The 20,481-nt window shown below is 42.4% G+C and overlaps 1 protein-coding gene across 7 annotated transcripts in view; it reads left to right on the forward strand.

The window, feature by feature from the left end:
- Positions 1 to 1,029: 1,029 nt before the first annotated feature.
- Positions 1,030 to 20,481, forward strand: part of septin8 (septin 8) — a 74,573-nt gene continuing 55,121 nt past the window's right edge. For 2 of the 7 annotated variants that reach the window (XM_031897571.1, XM_031897573.1), the window contains exon 1: positions 1,660 to 1,887. Coding sequence is in view for 3 of the 7 variants with exons in the window: in XM_031897573.1 (XP_031753433.1) it covers positions 1,858 to 1,887 (30 nt within the window). In the remaining 4 variants the exon portion in view is untranslated. 7 annotated transcript variants of the gene reach the window in all.

Raw genomic sequence — 20,481 nt, forward strand, 5'->3', positions numbered from 1 at the left:
CGTGAATTAAAAATGAACTCTGTGGTTGCAGACTTAATAACCCTTTTTATAACCTTCCTCTCACAATTTTAATCCAAATTCTAACTGAGTTTGTCTATGAATTTTCATACTGGGCTCCAACCTTAGTCTTTATGTTCCTGTTAAGACCATGACCAGGGGACAAATACATAAAATTACTATTTACATAGTGTTTATAATCATATAATTTCAAGTGGAGCATTATTAAAAGGAAATTAGCTTAGGCCATAAGGACAGGGGCTTAACCATCATACCTATTATCTGTAATATCTTTTGAAGGAAACATCTGCTTGAAAATACAGAGCCTGTTTTTTTAATAACAACTTTTCAATTATTCATTTATTTTTACTTTAATTTTTGTTGGATAACACATTTATAGTGGGTTATTTAAAACATTTTATTTAGCCGACTTTTTTTTCCCCTCTATGTCTACCATGTAAAGCTGCCTTAAAAAGCTATAGAACTTCTGGGGGCACAAAACAGAATTGCCAGTAAAAGTGATGCAATGCTTGACCCCTATTCATTAATAGTGAAGAAAGACAGAAATATAGGACAGCAGGTAGAAAATGTTGCAACCCTAGTGCAAATACAGCATGCTGGTATATACAGATTGAACTGGGGCACCTTGCCCTATGGCAATTGCTGGGTGCATTTTCAAGCATTTTCGTCCCATATTTTAGGAGCCCATGGGCATGTAGCCCGCTGGCCGCATCTGAACTGGGGACTGGACAGGAGATTTGGACAGCTATTTAAATCTGCCGCCTGTACCCAGTAAAGCCAATTGGTAAGGTGTGTGGCGAGCGCTGGGGGTGCAAGCGCCTAGAGGGGAAGGGGGGAATGAGTATGTGTGGGTACAAGCGTGCAGGAGAGGGGCACTCATATTTACAGTCCAGCCCTGCGGGTGGGGGCGGTTTGGCCCTCTGTGTATTTGAAATGCCAGGGCCTATTTTGAATCCCAGTCCAGGCCTGGCTCTGATGGTCTTACCAAACTGGATCTTTGTCCTGAGTTCAGCAGTGCCCTGGGCCACATTTGGCTAATCATCTGTTATAGTCTGGCTGTCCTGCCCCTGTACTGTTTCATCAGTTATAAAAGTGGAAAATTATGTGAAGCTCTGTTACCTTTCTGTGCCATTATATGATTTACTATTTTTGATATTGTACAGCACTCTAGATTATATTTGTGCTTTTGTAACTTAATGCAGACAGTAGAATTTTTCAAAGCCAATAGATCACTTAATTACCCCTCATAAAAGCAAATACTTGGTGGCCAGGGTTAATACATTGTTTAAGCGCTTTGCGACTGATAAGACTTTGTGTATATTTAACCAAACGCCCCACCTAAGTGTAAGTAAATAGCCAGTAATGAGCTGGTCCTGCACACAATAATATTCTATGCACAGATGAATGGTGGCGGCTGGTACATCCCAGTATCCCCACTCCCCCTCCCGTTCCACAATACAATGACAGCATCACCTTTCTAACAGTGTTTTTGGGGAGCGGACTACAAACCCCGCCATGCTTTGCTTTTTCTGGAGGGGGAAAATGACTTCTCACAGCCAGTGTTTCATGGCTATGTATGTTTAAAAATAAATAAATAAATAAAAAATTAGAAAAAAAGAAGGGGATCGCGTATGTTCTCCACTCCGAGGTGCCGCCAAGCTCAGTGTGCGCTGTGCGATTACCCGTGGGCGGTGGAAAGGACTCTCCGTAATGCAGATGGGAGTTACCAGGAAGTCCAGTGGCCATCTTGGATCCCATTGAGAGCCTCAGTGTTAGGATTAGTGCATCCATTCAGAGGAGGACAGACGCTCGGATATCGCTGCGCTCATCCAGGCCACCATGGCTGCTACTGATGTAGAACGGGTTTCGGTAAGTGCGCCAATAACGCTGTACATGGTGCTGGGCTGCTGCGCATTGGGCGTGCGGCGGAATTGCGGGTGTATAGGGTGTCTGTGCGGCGGAATTGCGGGACTACAATGTGCCTGAGCGGATGGATTGCGGGCTGCTCAGTTATTTGCTTTACACTGAATCCTCTCCAGCCGGAACAGCCTCTGCGCTCTTGCAGAAACTTCTCACATGAGAGTTACCGGCTGCTGCTCCTTAAGCTTCAATATAAAGAACTGGGGACCGTCACTGGGGCCACTGTTTGGCCGTCTATAAACTACAATTCCCATCATCCTCCCCGAGACTGCTTATCGGAGGAAGCTGGTAACTGTAGGCAGACACTAGTTAGGGCACAGTTACCAGTGGGCTCAGGATTTATTATTTATTTTATGTTTAGCTCCTAATTCTGTAAGTTCTGCTCTGCAGAGTATTTCATATAGTACCAGTGCTCGTGTGCCTATATTCCCATGAAACTCGCCCTGAAAATGCCTCTCTGCTGGTACTACGCTTGGGAGCATGACTTTGCCACAGTAATGGCATTTATACATAAATGGACTTTGCCCTCTGCAGCCCTTTGTGGACCACCAAATGCCACATTTTTTTTTACAAACTGCCAGGTTACCAGGCTCTAAACTCAACCTGTGGCAGTGCCCTGGGGCGCAATCCATGATCAGTCGGAGAGAAGCAGTCTCTCATACTTTTTGTTGCCTAGTCTTTTTTCTGTGCACATTTGTGAGATTGAAACAGCCAGAGGGTCTCTGTGTTTCCCCTTTGAGCTGTAGCCAGAAGTTGAGGCTGAGTGGCCCCCTGTGTGAACTGTACCTTGGGTGTGTGTAGTGGGTTTCTGCTGGTGCGGGGCTGAAGGGTTCTATTTCTTGCTACTCATAGGGTAAGTGGCTAGTCTGGATTTAGGAACTTGTGGCATTTCAAGTTGTCACACACTTTTAGTTAAGAAACACTTGCATGACTTAGGGAAGAAACAAGCTGAAACAAGGGCAAATTAATATTTGTACATACTGGTACATATTTGAACTGAGCTTCTATAACATTCATTTCCATTGCACTCTCTTTCTGGTACATGGTTAGTGTTGTCTGGCCCCAGCACCCTTCAGCTTGCGACTCCCATGGCACCTATCCATGAGAATTTGGGAGTTATAGTTTAAGTTGTATTCTAAAGAAAGCAAAAATAGCAGTAGGATTGCAGTGTTTTACATGGATAAAACTGGTGCAGTTTTTTTCACTGTCTGGATCCCAGAACTGCTTCTTACAGTTGACCCCACCCCATTGCTCTTTTTCATCCCTTTCCTGCTTGCCAGCTGTTTGACAGAGGCTCCCGGTCACCCCATTTTGCTCATTAACTGATATTCTGCTATGCCCTGTACAGTTCTGGGAATTGTATGTGAATTGTAGATGAAATGTTAACATTTATTGGGGTGCCAATTTGCTAGGCACACCCTGGTGACTAGAACCACTATGTTTTACCTGCTGCTGGTGCTTTTCTTTTTTAAATACAAACTAACCCAGGGTACTTTTCTCGATAATGCTGCTCCACCATGTAGTGACTGAGTTCTTAGTATCCTTTGTGCCAAATAGAAGCAAAAGAACCAAATAGGAATAGGTCCCTTCACCACAGTCTTAAGGACAGAAGAAGAGAATAAACATGTGCTGCTCTGGCCAGATACGTACACTAAAGAGAATTTTTTGGCAGTTTCATCTACTGCACCTGTGCCCAGCTTATAAGGGACTTTGGAACCGAAAACATGGCATCATGGTGCTCTGGGGAAAAGTACTGCAGGCAGGATCTTCTGTACAGAAAAGACACACTGGCCCAGGGTAAAATTTAAGCAGCCACTTGAGACAGCCTAACAAATTGTCACCTTCTGCACGGTGACTTTATATTTCCTTCTTTAAATATATGAATGAGCGAGAGCTATCTATGGCTTGTCTGACTAGAAGTCTCATACATAGTAAATTCATTGTTTACACAGGTGAGATTTATGGTCTCTTCCAGGGGGAGTGCAGGGGAAAGCTGTCCTTTTCCTTGCTTGGAATGTGCCCATCTATCCTTGATACATGACACAGTTACTTGGGTGCCAAAGGGCATGCACAGCATTTTGCAATGAATTATCCCATGTTACCTTTCAACGTTTACTTGAGGAAACGGATTTGTTGGCAAATGGATGGAAACGTGGTGCTGAGCAATGCACTGCAGGGCATTTTGGCAAAGAATGTGCTGAAACAGACCTTTTGAGGAATCTGCGTCATTTTGCTGTTGGTATGCAGAAGGCCCTATTTTTAACCAGAGAAAAACATGTCTCCAGTAGCTGAGTATCCTGAATGCATGTAAATGTGTTGCTGCACAGCTAGAGTTTGCACAAGGCATTGTGAAGCGTGCACAGGTGCTAGGGGGCTTGCCCATCTAAGTGTTAAAGCTTACAGCTGGTACATGTTCCATTTCTATTGCAAATCCTTTGATTTTAGCTGGTGGGGGGAAGGGGGGGTGCCAAATGCAAGGGCCCCCCCAGTGATTGTAATCATTTACTTGATACGCTGGACCAGTGAACCTTTTAGAGGAATCTGCACCGGCCGGGGTACATGCATTCGAGTGATTCTCTTCCTGCTTCTTTCTTCGTACCGGGTGCACACGCACAGTAAAGTGAATAGCCAAATTTAACAAAAAAAGCTGGCTTTTTCACTCTATTGTGTATGTACTGGCTCCAGGGTTTTGAAGAAAAAATGGAAGAAGAGATTTGCTGGCTTATTTGAATCCTGCGCTGGTGCATTTTCTGCTAGCAGAAGCTCCAGCCTGGGGTATAAAGTAAGTGATTGCACTCAATGGGGATTGCTTAACCCAGGGGTGGCCAATACATCGATTGCGGTCTACCAGTCGATACCCCGTGAATTTCTAGTAGACCGCAACTAATCTGGGGGATGCGGAAGTGCGGCGCGTTTTATGGGCATGCGTACGTACGCTCCATCTTGGGTGAGGAGTCAAAAGTAGATCTCCCGGGGACAAAGTCTGGGCAAATTAAATTAAGGAAGACTTAAAATCAGGGTATGTAACATTGAGGTTCCACTATATACAGAAATTTTATTCTTGCAAACATTTTTCGTTTTAATTTTTGGATTTCAGGTGGATCCAGGTATGGGCATATAAAAAAATGTCAGCTTTGCTTGTGTGGGCAGGACACCAACATCAAGAGTACAATAGAGATGGTAGCATCTGTAGCTATGGTAGGACAGAGAACTATAGGGCAAGATTTCAGCATCCCTATACAGCAGTGATCCCCAACCAGTGGCTCAGAGCAACATGTTATTCACCAACCTCTTGGATGTTGCTCTCAGTGCCCCCAAAACAGGTAGTTCTTTTTGAATTCCTGACTTGGTGGAAAGTTTTGGTTCAATAAAAACAAGATTTAGTGCCAAATAAAGCATCCTGTCAGCTGATAGTGTTCATAGAGGCTACCTAATAGCCCTTATTTGGCACCTCCAAGAACATTTAGGATGCTTGTGTTGCTCTCCAAGTCTTTTTACATTTGACTGTGGCTCATGAGTAAGAAAGGTTGGGGACCCCTGCTATACAGAATACAGGTTCTATATAGGACTTGGGTTGGTTGGCTCTTTAGAGGTGATGAGATGAAGTCTATGGGGGATAGCCTTCTTGTTATTTGTTGCTTTGTGGATAATGGTTTTCCGGATAACCGATCCCATATCTTTGCAAAGGTTTAAGGGGCCATATGTTGCACAGGCCTATTTATGTAAGTAACATGGCCTTGCAAAGTCCTATCTGTAAAGGAACTTGCATGCATGTGTCCTGGGACTGAAAACTTATAAAACTGAATTTGCTTATTGCACATAATGTGAGAGGTATAGGTATCTAGCTACTTATACATTTACTCATAGGGAAAAAATAACAAATGGGGAACATTTTGAAAATATGTAAATTAAATATACTAAACAGGCCACAGTTGTTGCAGCTGCAGTGAAGTGGAAAGGTGGCTTCTACTTGTGCTAGAGAGAATGTTGTGTCATCCCCAAATGTATGCGCAGAATGTTCCATAACCTGTTACAACAGAATTTGTTTGAACTTATCTGTGGCACTTGATATACAGGATGGGGGAGACAAGTTGCATGTTGGTCAGTGTGCTTTGCTAGTGTGTGAAGACAGAATATCCAAGGGGATGGATGGCTTACTTGAAGCATTCTAGCTGTAGGGCTACAGTTTCCAGGTTCTCTTTTTGGATTCTCTAGGTGTTGTATTAGAACAAAAATAGGGGCTGTGGTTTGGGAAGGACCAGGTTTGTGTGCACAGCTTGTAGGCAGACACCACATGGAAGGGAGCACTCCACTGTGACCCTTCTTCCTTCTGCACTTATGCTCATAAAGGACAAAGCTGACATAATGGTTACTTATCAGGACTAAATATCTTATACTGTGTTTTAAAGAAATCTGTGAGGGTCCTAATAAACACAATGTAGGGTTTTTTTCTATCCTGGCTCTCTTGTGAATGCATCTGAGAACCTTTTGGTTCTTCTCATCTGAATCGGATTTGTGTGTGTAGATATTTCTACACTGTGTGCATGTTAATCCAGGCAAACCGAGTTTTTGGCATTCTGACTGTTCTGGAACAGCGACTCTGAGCATCCAGCTGCCAGCTCAGTTTAAAGTTGCTTATCCCTGAATAAATCTTCATTGAGCTGTAGATATATACTAAAACCATACCTGACAGTTTTTATCAGTGTAATTGTCAGATGCGCTTCCCAATGTTGTCATGCAATGATTTGTTTGCTTTGATTTGCAGCTAGAGAAAAAAACAAAATTAGCTACCCATATAAAATGCAGCTTCAACTCCTTTGGGCTCTTTTATCAATGTTACAGGGACAAGCAAAGTAGTGTGCCCTTGCCTCTGTACCATTAGAAATTGCAAGCTTCGCTCTATGCCCTGCACAGCAATGTTGGGCACAATGGAACCCTGATTTTAATGCTTGCTATGGGCAGCAGATGAATGGAACTCCCTAGCACTCCTTAATGAACAAGCTAGGGTGCATTCCAGGTGATACTATATGCTGCTGCACACTTCTCCTTTTGTATCCAGAACTGCTAAGAACTCCATTCTGAGATTGCAACCAGTGAGGCTAGGTGCAAAGTGCAATAAATATGGTGCTTTTGTCTATGAATTTTGCACTTTACTCTTTTTTCCATATTTGTAAATGAGGCCTCTAGTTTTAGTAGATTCAACCTGATGACTGATTAACCTGCGGTAAGAGGAATACAATTCATATTTGTTGCCATGGTATAGTACTTTTACTAGTTAACTTAAACATGAGCCACCCCTGTAAAGGCTTGGCTAAACAGAGATGTGCCCATGCGTTGGTCACACCACTTTTTGCAGCTCCAATAGGTTGCTGAGACTGTTGTTCACCATAACTTTTAGTATGTTATAGAATGTCCAATTTCTAGCAACTTTGCAGTTGTATTGCATATCTGTCTATTCAGGCCCTCTCCTATTCATATTCCAGTCTCTCTTTTAAACCACTGCCAGTTGCTAAGGTAAGCAAAACCCTAGCAACCAGATAGCTGCTGAAATTCCAATTTTGGGAAGATATACAACTACCAAAATTAATAAATGAAATCCATTTGCAACTTGTCTCTGAATATCAATATTAAGGTTAACTACCCCTATAACATTATACCTATCATACTGACTATAACCCCATACATCCAGGTTCAATGGACATTGCTGCCCAACCAGACTTATATTTACCAGAATATTTAAGGGGTATATTTATCATGCTGTGTAAAAAGTGGAGTGGAGCATGTTGCCCAGGGCAACCAATCAGCAATTAGATTTCAACAGTTAGAAAACCGAAGCAAAGCATCTGATTGGCCGCTATAAGCAACATCACCGGTAATGTTTCCCTTCACTTTTTACACACTTTTTAAATTGTAATTCTGTACCATCTGGGTAGGTGGCCGTATATGCATGTTTTAATAATATAACTTGTAGGTAAAATGTATTTACTGCTTATTCCAAAAGAAAGGGAGAAGTCGCTGCTGAAATGTTACTTAAATGTGAACCTTTCTTCAGTATTTCACATCTTGTACATCAGGTAGGGGCATCCAGATGTTCTTCCACAATCCCACCGACAGCCAAAGCCTGTGAGAGTGACTTGGATCTTGTAGTTTGACAACAGCTGGACAACCTGCATATACTTATGTATGTATATGTGGGCCGTTAGCTATCTTGCTGGATGACTTTGAAGTTGTTTACTGCACTGGCCTTAAGCTATCCAAAACTAAATCTGCTATGCTCTTTTAATTCTTTAGCATTCTGAATGTTTAGTGCAATGTGTCAACTGTATTTTAGTTAGGAAATGATTGAGGACATTTAGGTTTTGCTTTGTTAAATGTAGGGATGCACCAAATCTAGGATTTGGTTTGGAAATCTGCCTTTTTCAGCAGGATTCTGATCCATTCGAATCCAAGTGCCTGGCCGAATTTGTGACTTGTGCTCATTTGGACACAGAAGTAAAATAAAGTATTAAAGGGATACTGTCATGATTTTTATGGTGTACTTTTTATTTTTAAATGAAACTGTTTACATAGCAAATAATTAACTCTGCCATTTACAATTTAATTCTTGAACCTACAAATGTATTTTTTTTTTAGTTGTAATATTGGTATATAGGCAGCCATCTCAGTGCATTGAGTCTGAGCTTTCAGCAGGAGCCAGTGCTGCAGATTAGAACTGCTTTCAGGTAACCTATTGTTTCTCCTACTCCCATGTAACTGGAGGAGTCCCAAGCTGGACTTGGATTTCTAACTATTGAGTGCTATTCTGATCTACTGGGAGCTGCTATCTTGCTCCCTTCCCTATGTTCTGCTGATTGGCTGCTGGGAGGGGGTGATATCACTCCAACTTGCAGCTCAGCCGTAAAGTGTAACTGAAGTTTATCAGAGCACAGGTCACATGGCTGTGGCACCCTGGGAAATGAAGAATATGGCTAGCCCACTGTGAAATTTCAAAATTAAATATAAACGAATCTGTTTGCGTTTGACAAAAACAAGAAAACATGTTTTCCCATGACCGTATTCCTTTAAGCATGTGCAAAGGTTTGGTATTCTGCCAAATCTATTACAAAGGATTCTGGGTTCTGCAGAACTCTAAAATAATGGATTTGGTGCATCCCTAGTTAAAAGCGCCAGTTGTATTGTGGTTTGAGCTTGTCTGTGTGTAACTGAATCTAAAGGCTGAGTTTTGGGCATATGATCATTCTATGAAATAACTCAACCTAAAAGCCTGTACTCCTTAGAGCGAAAACAGGCGGGACAGTTAGTTTTTGCGATTTTAAAAATATCCGATCATGGCGACAAATCGCAATGACGTGCGAGTCCCATACACTAACGTACAAGTCGCCACATTTACAATTTGCTGTATAGGACAAACTGCTATTGTTATAGCCATCTTGATAGTTGCTGCGATCGGATTTTTCAAGATGACTAATTCCCCCTTCTGTGTTTTACTCTTAGGTTGCATACATAGTAACATAGTAAGTTAGGTTGAAAAAAGATGACATACGTCCATCACGTTCAACCATAATGTCTATATATAACTTGCCTGACTTCTAGTTGATCCAGAGGAAGGCAAAAAACCCCATCTGAAGCCTCTCTAATTTGCCGCAGAGGGAAAAAAATTCCTTCCTGACTCCAAGATGGCAATCGGAACAGTCCCTGGATCAACTTGTACTAAGAGCTATCTCCCATAATCCTGTATTCCCTCACTTGCTAAGAATCCATCCAACCCCAGGTTAGGGGCAGATTTATCAAAGTGTGAGAAAAGAACTCACTACAGAAAAACTCACCCACTTTTTATTCATTCCTATGTGAATTTTTAGAAGTGTATTTTTCAAAAGATGAACTTTACTTTTCACCCATTGATAAATACACTTCTTAAAATCTTATAGGAATAAATAGAAAGTGGGCAAATTATTCTGTGTGTAAACTCTAATCTGACATTTTGATAAATCTGCCCCATAATATTTGAGTTTTTCTTTTTTTTTTTTTTTTGGTTTACTGTGGATATTTGGGTAGATCTAAAATAACTATATATATATATATATATATATATATATATATATATATATATATATATACACATAATACATACAAATATATTACTATGATAAGGAAAAACATGCCACTTGATATGCTGAGGCTCCTACTTGTTAGCACTTGAGGTTCATTTCAAAAGCAACATTAGGTCACTAGCTGTACTGTGTGGGGGCAGATTTAAGGCATTCTCACATTGACATTTTTATCACATTAAAAAGGAACTCCGACTTCCAAACCACAACTTGTTAAAGAGCCCCACACAACACAGAAACATATACCTTTAAAAAAGTATGAATAAACACCATTTTTAGATGCTACTGTTAGATTTTCATTTTTTTATTCATCTCCATATGGAAAAAAAAATTGAGGAGTAGAAGAGGTCTGATTTAGAGGTCTGTAAAGGTACAGGTAGTTGGAATTGATATTCTGGTGCTTGCTTCACACCACCCTCTTTGGTGACATCAAAGATGGCAGGGTCAGGCGTAGGTGTATAATACTGACTTTTCTTTAGGTCGGTTGTGAGTCCACTTTTTGTCAACCCACCACCAATTCCCACCCAGACTCTTTTTTAAAAGGATGTCAGACAGCAGAGATAATACGGTATTACTGCAGTCTGGCCATGCATGTAAAGATGCCTGTCTGGGACGAGTCGGCCACACTATCTGTGATCAGATTGACTTTTCATACATTGTTTTCTATTCTGTTTTGACAAAACTGACAGAATGGAATGAAACCTTGTATCTATCAGCATCTAAGGGTGAAATGTAGTAATATAAAAAAATCTGCACAAATAAGAATAAAAGATTGCATTGTAGGTATGCTTGCATTGCATTCATAATGTAAGGCTGATGCCACACGTAGCGTAGGGCTGATTTTTTCGGCAAGCTGAAAAACGCTTCCCGAAAATTCAGCCCTACGCCTGCTACTTGTGCCTGCACCCGAATGAATGGAATACATTCTGGTGCAGGCACATGTAGCCGATATACGCATGAAAACGCGAGACTTTGCATTCTCTTGCGTTTTCATGCGTATATATATATATATATATATATAATTAGTGTCTTTCCTTTAATGTTTAAATACAAGACATTTTAGGCTCAGAAAGCTGATCTGGTGCCAGCTGCTAGCTTATCTGCATAAGAGCAAGCAATGGATCTAATTGACGTATGTGTTAAATTTCAGAAAATCCCATATCTCATAGCGATTTAATCAAAAGGAAGCATATGCTTAGCTGCTGTCTGTTAATTGCTCCTGGCTTGGGCGTATTGTGTTTTAAGAGGGGAGCGGGTTCTGATGCCTGAGATCCATAGAGGATTTAAAGGATCCTGTTATTAGAGGGCAGTAAGGTAACTTCTATGTTTAAACAAATTAATTTTCAGCAAATATTTGATTTATATTTTTAATGAAACACAGGGTACAACCCTCTCAGAGTTATTTACTTTAATCTCAGCAATAAGAAATACTGCTGAATGGCTTAAAATATTAAGTTACACTGACTGTGTTTCTTTGTGTATATAATCACATACCAAGCTGAAGGGTAACTAAAAGTCCTTTTAGTTTCATGGTATAACTGAGGCATAGAACGCATATTGTTATCTTTATACAGTTTGAAATAAGCCCTCTGAATGGCTTACCCTGCAACTTTGTGGAAAGTCTGTACCTTGGCACTCTGTATAAAGACAAGGAACCCCATAGGAAATAGATAGATCAGACACCTCAAGGAAATCCTTTTTAGGGGAAAAATGTACAGGCTCACACATAAGAGGTGCAGCCAACTTATCTTTCCCAGGCATCCCTAATGCATATGGTTGCCTCTCATTTTGTGTGCATAAATCTCATGTGGACCAACTTTTAGCAGTGTGTTTAGGTAATATACATTTTAAAGAGCTTTAGTTGATGACAGCAATGCACAAGATTTCAAAATTACTGCTGTGTAGGGCAAGGCAAAGATTTAACCATGAGCAAAGAGTTATTTTGTGAAAAACTTTGGAGCTGTGCTCTGGAAACTCACAAATTCATTCATGGTACAGATTTTTGTATACCCACTCTTGGCTCAGTCCAGAGGGTTATAAAAGTGCTGAACCAAATTTCAGATTCTGATGATTGAAGTGCTGCTCCCGAGTACAGAATCATTTTTTACAAATTTGTTTCAAAGTAGGTAAACCCACTCACATACAATACACCACAAACACCCCAAGTTAGGGATATTCCTGCAAACTGGGGTGAGCAAATTATCATAGACCTGGTGACTACCAGTTTCACTTACAGTCAGTCATGGTCTTGTAACTGTAATACATTGTAGGGATGTTGTTAGAATGCTGTTAGAAAGTGCAAACAAATTTCCCTCTGCAAAAAAGGGCACACAAAAATATATTGCATAAACAAGCTCATAAGTAAAACCCTGCTTCATCTAAATAAACCATTTTCATAAAAATATACTTTTTTAGTAATATGTGCTATTGGGTAATCCTAAATAGAAAATTGCCATTTTAAGAATTAAGGTCCGTCCCCTGGGATCATAGGATTCACAGTGCACACAAACAAGCCAAGGCACACATGCTGCTAGGCCCCATCAGCCAAAAAGTTCTGCCTTTTGCTCCCACACTTCTCCCTACAGTTAGAGCTGTATTATTTCAGGTGATCTCTGAGGGAGCACCCAGCCCATCACTAAATGGTGGATCAAGGGAAAGGATGTAAAAGGGCAATATTTACTGGTATATGGCGAGATTCCTTAATAAGTCACTTAATATAAACTATCTGTTAGTTAAGTATTCATTCTTGGTGTATAGTTTACCTTTAACATTGCCATCAGCTAGAAGCATTTTATAGTAATACTCCAACATTTTTATTAAAATGCCTTTGCTCCATATTTAAACTGATACAATGACTGTGTGACACCTTCTGGCTTCTGTGATAGCTTATTTCTTTTAATGTGAATTGGCTCTCTGGGTGTGGTCTGAAATATGAGTATGTTTAAGCCTTGCACAACATCTTATTACCTTTTTTGTGCTCTGCCACTTATGTTTCCTTTCCCTTGTGACCTTCCCGCTCTTTTGTCTGCTCTTTACTGAAGTGTAGGAGGTGCTTGTAGCCAGACGATATCAGGTGAAAGTCTAGTCATGACAACCCAGTCTGCCTAAGATACCCAAATCAAAGTTAGTTGGGAACCTCTGATCTGCATCCAAATTTAGGATTCAAATCACCTCAGACAAGGGCCTGTTAAAAGATTAAAGTATATGAGTCTACTTTTCTTTTTCGCTTAGTTTATATCTTTGGGAGGGGGTTGCTTAACTGAAGTTGCAAAATAAATGTAATTGTTCATACATTTTTCCATTGCACGTTTAAGTTTTCGCAGAGAACCTGACTGGAAACCTTAATGGAAGCCTATTAAATCGATTGAGGTGTGCTACACGGTGGAAAAACAGCTTCTTGTAGCCCCAGGTGCACGCTGCCTCCTCCTAATGGAAGCCTGTAATAATTTAGCTTCTTTATGTCTATATGTAAATGTCTTCTTAAATGCTGCTACTACACAGCATTAGCTTGAATAGAGGATTTCAGCATAGCTTATCTCCTAATATCTGTTTGACAAAACAAGATTGCTGATCACAAGTCAATTCATATTGGGTTTTTTTTTTTTTTTTATTATACTAATTGTTTTAAATCTGTGAGTATTACCCAAAGCAAAGATCCCTGTACCACCTCAAAAGTGTTTGTTTGAGCTGGCCATACATGTTGGGCAGGTATAAAAATATGCCAGTGCACCAAACTCTGCCATATATGTTGCACTGGCAGATTAGAAAAGGAAGAAGAGAGAAAACTTTAGAGCAGAGATCCTCAATCTTTTTTTTACTCAAAAGCCACACAAGCATCTTTATGGGTGCAAAATAAGGGAAGTGATTGGCTATTTGGTAGCCCCATGAGGACTGCTAGCCTGTAGGAGGCTCTCCTTGGAATAAAATTGTGCCTCTGTGCTTCTAAAACTTGCCTTCAATCGAGAAATTTCAAAATGGGTGCCTACTCTGAGGCCACTGGGAGCAACATCAGAGGGGGTGGTGAGCAGCATTGTTGATCATGAGCCACTGGTTGGTGATCAGTGTGGCCCCCCACCTGTCTGGCTGCTTTGATGGCTTACCTTTGTGTACCATCAATACTAAGATTAACTGGCCTCCTGCATTGCTCACACCTCAGATTCAGGCTGTAAACCCCTGTATTGTTTAAACACCCCTGCAGTGTTCACACCTCAGGTTCAGACTGTAAGCACCCACATTATTTACCTGTTCACACCTAAGACTGTAGGAGCAGTTTGTTAGCATTTGGATATAGCTATTAAATGGTTCCTAAGGTATGTAATTATGTGCTGGGGGTTGCTGTGCTACCCACAGAGGAGGAGGAGTCATATAGATTTAAGGGTATGTATACATGGTTGTGGTTTGAAGTGGGTGCAGTTTAAAAAAGGGTAGTGGTCAAAACTGGCTTCCATTAGCGGCCCTCCACTATGTATGCTAGAGAAATTCTGGCCCTTGGTACCACAGAAGTTGGACGGCACTGGTCTACAGCAATACAAAAGGTGACTATATCATGTAAGGCTCCTCGTACAGTATACATTAATTAGGGCTGTGACCAGTTGGTTGGATACTATGGAGGGTGAGCCCATGAATGACTACATTAACAATGTCCAAAGTCCACTTTTTTGTGTTTTGCCACAGTTTGATGCTCCATGTGAGGGTTAAGCTGGCCATACACGTGGCGATCTGACAATGTTTCGTGCGACCATCGGTCGCACAAAACATCGTCAGATCCGCCACACACCGTCAGGGCTGAAACGGCAGATAAGGAGGTAGAAACAATAGGATTTCTACCTCCTTCTGCCGATTCAGCCCTGACGGCAGATTTTGGTCAGGCGCCTTCTATGGCGCCCGATCAAAATTTTCTAACCTGCCCGATCGGCGAGTCGTCCGATATCAGCAGCTTCCTGCGATATCGGTCGACTCGCCGACATGTATGGCCAGCTTAAAGGACAAGGAAAGTCTAAAAACAACATGAGCTCAATAACTTAGCCTTAACACAGTCCTTAACATATTTCCTGAACTCACCGTGCTGTTGCTTAATCTGGCTCTGACATGGAAAAGTCTTGTCAGTAAATGCAGTACCTGCTCTAAGCCTGTGCAGCTTCCTGTCTCACTGAACACAGATTGTCCAGGACACAGACATGCTCAGTGCACAGCAGAGAGCTCCGTTTTTTTTTTCCTTTCAAGATCTGCAGTCTCTGAAGAAATGCTTGACCCCCCTTAGCCCCGCCCACTTCACTCTACTGTCCAATCGGAATGCTCCTGTGTTTTTTCTAGTCCTGCACAGTGCCTCTGGCTGCATTTGCTGTGCTGAAATCGAGTTGGATAGAGCAGAAAGACTTTCCTGTGCCAACTTGAAACTGCATTACAGACCTGCTATCCCACAGCCCCAGTCCCTTCCCAGAGGCTATTATCCCACTGCTACTATAGGCACCATCTCTCCCTACTATACCTGCTATCCCACAGCCCCAGTCCCTTTCCAGAGGCTATTATCCCCCCACTGCTACTATAGGCGCCATCTCTCCCTACTATACCTGCTATCCCACAGCCCCAGTCCCTTCCCAGAGGCTATTATCCCCCCACTGCTACTATAGGCGCCATCTCTCCCTACTATACCTGCTATCCCACAGCCCCAGTCCCTTCCCAGAGGCTATTATCCCCCCACTGCTACTATAGGCACCATCTCTCCCTACTATACCTGCTATCCCACAGCCACAGTCCTTTCCCAGAGGCTATTATCCCCCCACTGCTACTATAGGCACCATCTCTCCCTACTATACCTGCTATCCCACACCCACGGTCCCACATCCCTAGCCATAGTCCCACTATCCCACATTCACCAGCCATCCCACAGCCACATTCCTACATCCCCAGTCATCCCACAGCCACAGTTCCACTATCCCACATCCAGCAGCCATCCCACAGTCCCACTATCCCACAGCCACAGTTCCACATCCCCAGCCGTCCCACTATCCCACAGCCACAGTTCCACATCCCCAGCCATCCCACAGTCCCACTATCCCACAACCACAGTTCCACATCCCCAGCCATCCCACAGTCCTACTATCCCACAGCCACAGTTCCACATCCCCAGCCATCCCACAGCCCCACTATCCCACTATCCCACAACCACAGTTCCACATCCCCAGCCATCCCACAGTCCCACTATCCCACAGCCACAGTTCCACATCCCCAGCCATCCCACAGTCCCACTATCCCACAACCACAGTTCCACATCCCCAGCCATCCCACTATCCCACAGCCACAGTTCCACATCCCCAGCCATCCCACAGCCCCACTATCCCACAGCCACAGTTCCACATCCCCAGCCATCCCACAGTCCCACTATCCCACAACCACAGTTCCACATCCCCAGCCATCCCACAGCCCCACTATCCCACAACCACAGTTCCACATCCCCAGCCATCCTTCAGTCCCACTATCCCACAACCACAGTTCCACATCCCCAGCCATCCCACTATCCCACAGCCACAGTTCCACATCCCCAGCCATCCCACAGCCCCACTATCCCACAGCCCCACTATCCCACAGCCACAGTTCCACATCCCCAGCCATCCCACAGTCCCACTATCCCACAGCCACAGTTCCACATCCCCAGCCATCCCACAGCCACAGTCCCACATCCAGCAGGCATCCCACAGCCACAGTCCCACATCCAGCAGGCATCCCACAGCCACAGTCCCAGGAAGTAAAGCTCTTAAAACCTTTCTGCCCAAAAACTCACTCGGCTCCTTGACAGATCAGCGCGCCAGCGCGCCAGCTACGTCACAGGGTTCACCAAGCGGCGCATGCGCAGTAGAAGCGGCCGAAGGGGGAAGTGACGTCACCGCATTTGAAAATGTCGGCGCCAAAGACAGCAGACGGCAGAATCTTCTCAGGCACAGTGCGCCGATCCAGTAGCAGAGGCTAATTTGGTAATGTAGCGATTCAAGACAGGGGCTGATGCCCTAACAAAAAATATGTATTTCGTTTTTTTGCTTTCCTTCTCCTTTAAGGGTGACAAAACACTAGAAATTGTACCCTGTTTAAAGTCAATGAAAGTTGATGTCGAGCACCTGGTCTTGCCAAGTAAGGGCTCTGGCACACAGGGAGATTAGTCGCCCGCGACAAAACTCCCTGTTCGCGGGCGACTAATCTCCCCGAGTTGCCATGACCCGCCATCCCACCGGCGGGATGGCACACGTGGCGGCGCGATTACATGTTCGCCGGTGGGATGGCGGGTCATGGCAACTCGGGGAGATTAGTCGCCCGCGAACAGGGAGTTTTGTCGCGGGCGACTAATCTCCCCATGTGCCAGAGCCCTAAGAGGAGTGTATTGAGTGAAAACAATTGGTTCTACAAGTTTTAGTGATATGCGCTTATCAGTAGATAGGACCCTGTATTTGGAGGCAAAAATTTTTTAGTGGGGATGCGTTTTGACCTTTTTCAGTGCTTAAAACAGTAACACCACAAAAAATAAAAGGGTTTTAAAGTGATTAATATATTACGTAGTTTTGCCCTGCACTGGTAAAAGTTGTGTGTTTGCTTAAAAAACCCTACTATAGTTTATATAAACAAAGCTGCTGTATAGCCATGGTGGTAGCTATTCAAATAAAAAAAAAAAAAAAGGAGAAAAAGCAGTTTACATACTGATAACAGATAAGCTGCATAGATTCCCATTGTAATCTGCAGAGCTTATCTGTTATCTGCTGTGTAACCTGTGCCTTTTCTCCTTTTTCCAGCTTGAATGTCTGCCCACATGGCTACACAGCAGCTTATTTATATAAACTATAGTAGTCTGAAGCTGGCCATACACGTGGCGATCTCACGATGTTTCGTACGACCGTCGGTCGCACGAAACATCGTCAGATCCGCCACACACCATTCAGGGCTGAATCGGCAGGTAAGGAGGTAGAAACAATAGGATTTCTACCTCCTTCTGCCGATTCAGCTCTGAAGGGAGAATTTTGGTCAGGCGCCTTCTATGGCGCCCGATCAAAATTTTCTAACCTGGCCGATCGGCGAGTCGACCGATATCAGCAGCTTCCTGCGATATCGGTCGGCTCGCTGACATGCCATACACGCACCGATTATCGTACGAAACGAGGTTTCGTACGATAATATCGGTGCGTGTATGGCCACCTTTAAGGTCCCCATACACGGGCCGACTATAGCTGCCGATATCGGTCCCTTGGACCGATTCGGCAGCTAATCGGCCCGTGTATGGGGAGAGCAGAGCGGCCTGGCCGACCGATATCTGGCCTGAAATTGGCCAGATATTGATCGGCCAGGTTAGAAAATCCGGTCGGATCGGGGACCGCATCGGCTCGTTGATGCGGTCCCCGAGCCTGCTGCCCACATAATCCGATCGTTTGGCCCCAGGGCCAAACGATCGGATTATTTATTTATTTTTTACCTAAATCCTCCCCGATATCTCCCACCCGTAGGTGGGGATATCGGGTGAAGATCTGCTCGCTTGGCGACATCGCCAAGCGAGCGGATCTGCTCGTGTATGGCCACCTTTACTGAAGCAAACACACCACTTTTACCAGTGCAGGGCAACAGTAATATTTGAATTACTTTAAAACATTTCTTGATGTTCGTTTAAAGGGCCAATAACACAATATTGTAGTAATAGTTACATTTCAAGGTTATTTGTCCAGCATTCCTTACAATCCTCTCTTGTATTGGAAGGTTTTTTGTTTTGCAGGTGTGCAATAATCCATGACCAACATTGACCTTTACATAGATGTGTGCTCTTTAACCCAAATGTAATGCAAAAAACGTGAATAGCAGGCTCCTTGTAAGCATATTAGCTTTTTATATAAGAACTATTAAAAACTGTCAGCTTGGCCCCTCTCTATCAACTTTGCAACTTGTCGGCCAGTGTATGGGGGTGCTTTGGGTTGCAGAAAATCTGGCTGTAAATCTCGAGTGAGGAACACATTGATGAGGTTTTTGCGGGTTTAAAGCTGATTATACACATACTAATAATATGATTTGTATGAATTTGGTGACCCAGTGACTGATATTATGTACTATGTAGCCACAGCTCCTTACTGCTGTCCCTTCCCTTATTGTTCATGCTATTTGCATAAACGATCGGAACAGAAATGCGACAATAACTTGTGTGGCCCATTGTATGCTCTGCATCTATTCAGTTCATGGGTCAATCAGTGAGACAGCGTTTCCTGTTGCCGATAGCTTCAGTTGTTGGCACAATAGCCTGTTTTTTTTTTATTACAGGGTAGTTCACCTTTAAGTTAGGTTTTAATATGTTATAGAATGGCAAATTCTAAGCAACTTTTCAATTGATCTTCATTTTTTATCTTATAATTTTTTTCCACTTTCTTCTGCCTTTCCAGCTTTCAAATGGGGGTCCCAGCATCCAGAAAAGCTAATGCTTTGTGAGGCTACAATTTTATCATTATTGTTACTTTTTATTACTTATCTTTATATTTAGCCCCTCTACTATTTATATATCAGTTACTCTCTCATACCCCCTTGTTACTAAGGTAAATTGATACCTAGCAACCAGATAACTGTTGAAAGTCCAAACTGGAGAGCTGCGGAACAAAAATTGATAAAGAATTAAGACTAATTGCAAATTGTCTCATACTGAAAGTTAATTCAAAGGTAAACAACCCCTTTAAAAGAAATGCTTTTTTATTTTCCAACCAGTGGTAGTAACACAGGTGTAGGATCTATTATATGTAATGCTTGGAGCCTGGAGTTTTCCAAATAAAGAGTTTTCGATCAACATCACCATACCTTAAATCTAATAAAAATCATATAAACATTAAGTAAAGTTTTGCTGCCAATATGGATTCACGCAGCCTAGTTACCATCAAGTACAAGGTACTGTTCTATTATGAAATCATTTTTAAAAATTAGTTATTTGCTTATAATGAATTTTGGATGGATTTCTTTGTCGATAACAGGTTTCCGGATAAGGGATCCTTTAGTTAGAAGATTTCACCCAACTTTATTTATCTCATAGATGCTTTTTTAAATTGACTCACATAAGTGATCACTAAATACACTAGCTACAAATCACCTAATTGCATTAAAATCAGTAAAGCTGGAATCATAATTCTGCACTGAATGCTAATCAGATGCACTTTATATATTGCATGGGGATGATTAGGTAATCCCAATAGCAAAAAAAAAAAAAAAGATATATTTTTAAATGCGTGTACCTTGCCTCTAGGTAGCTATTCTTATTTATTTTGCTTAAGACCAGATTGAGGGATCAGTATCATTTACTGAGCTATACAACAGTCTAATAACTCTATTCCCTATCTGCAGATCAAGGGTTACAAATCTTTTATATAATAACTTTCAGGGATATTATGTAGATTTATATGTGAAGTATTTTATATGACAGTTTTATGGCTGT

Source organism: Xenopus tropicalis, chromosome 3 (genome assembly GCF_000004195.4).
Source record: "Xenopus tropicalis strain Nigerian chromosome 3, UCB_Xtro_10.0, whole genome shotgun sequence".
In the NCBI taxonomy this organism is placed as follows: domain Eukaryota; kingdom Metazoa; phylum Chordata; class Amphibia; order Anura; family Pipidae; genus Xenopus; species Xenopus tropicalis.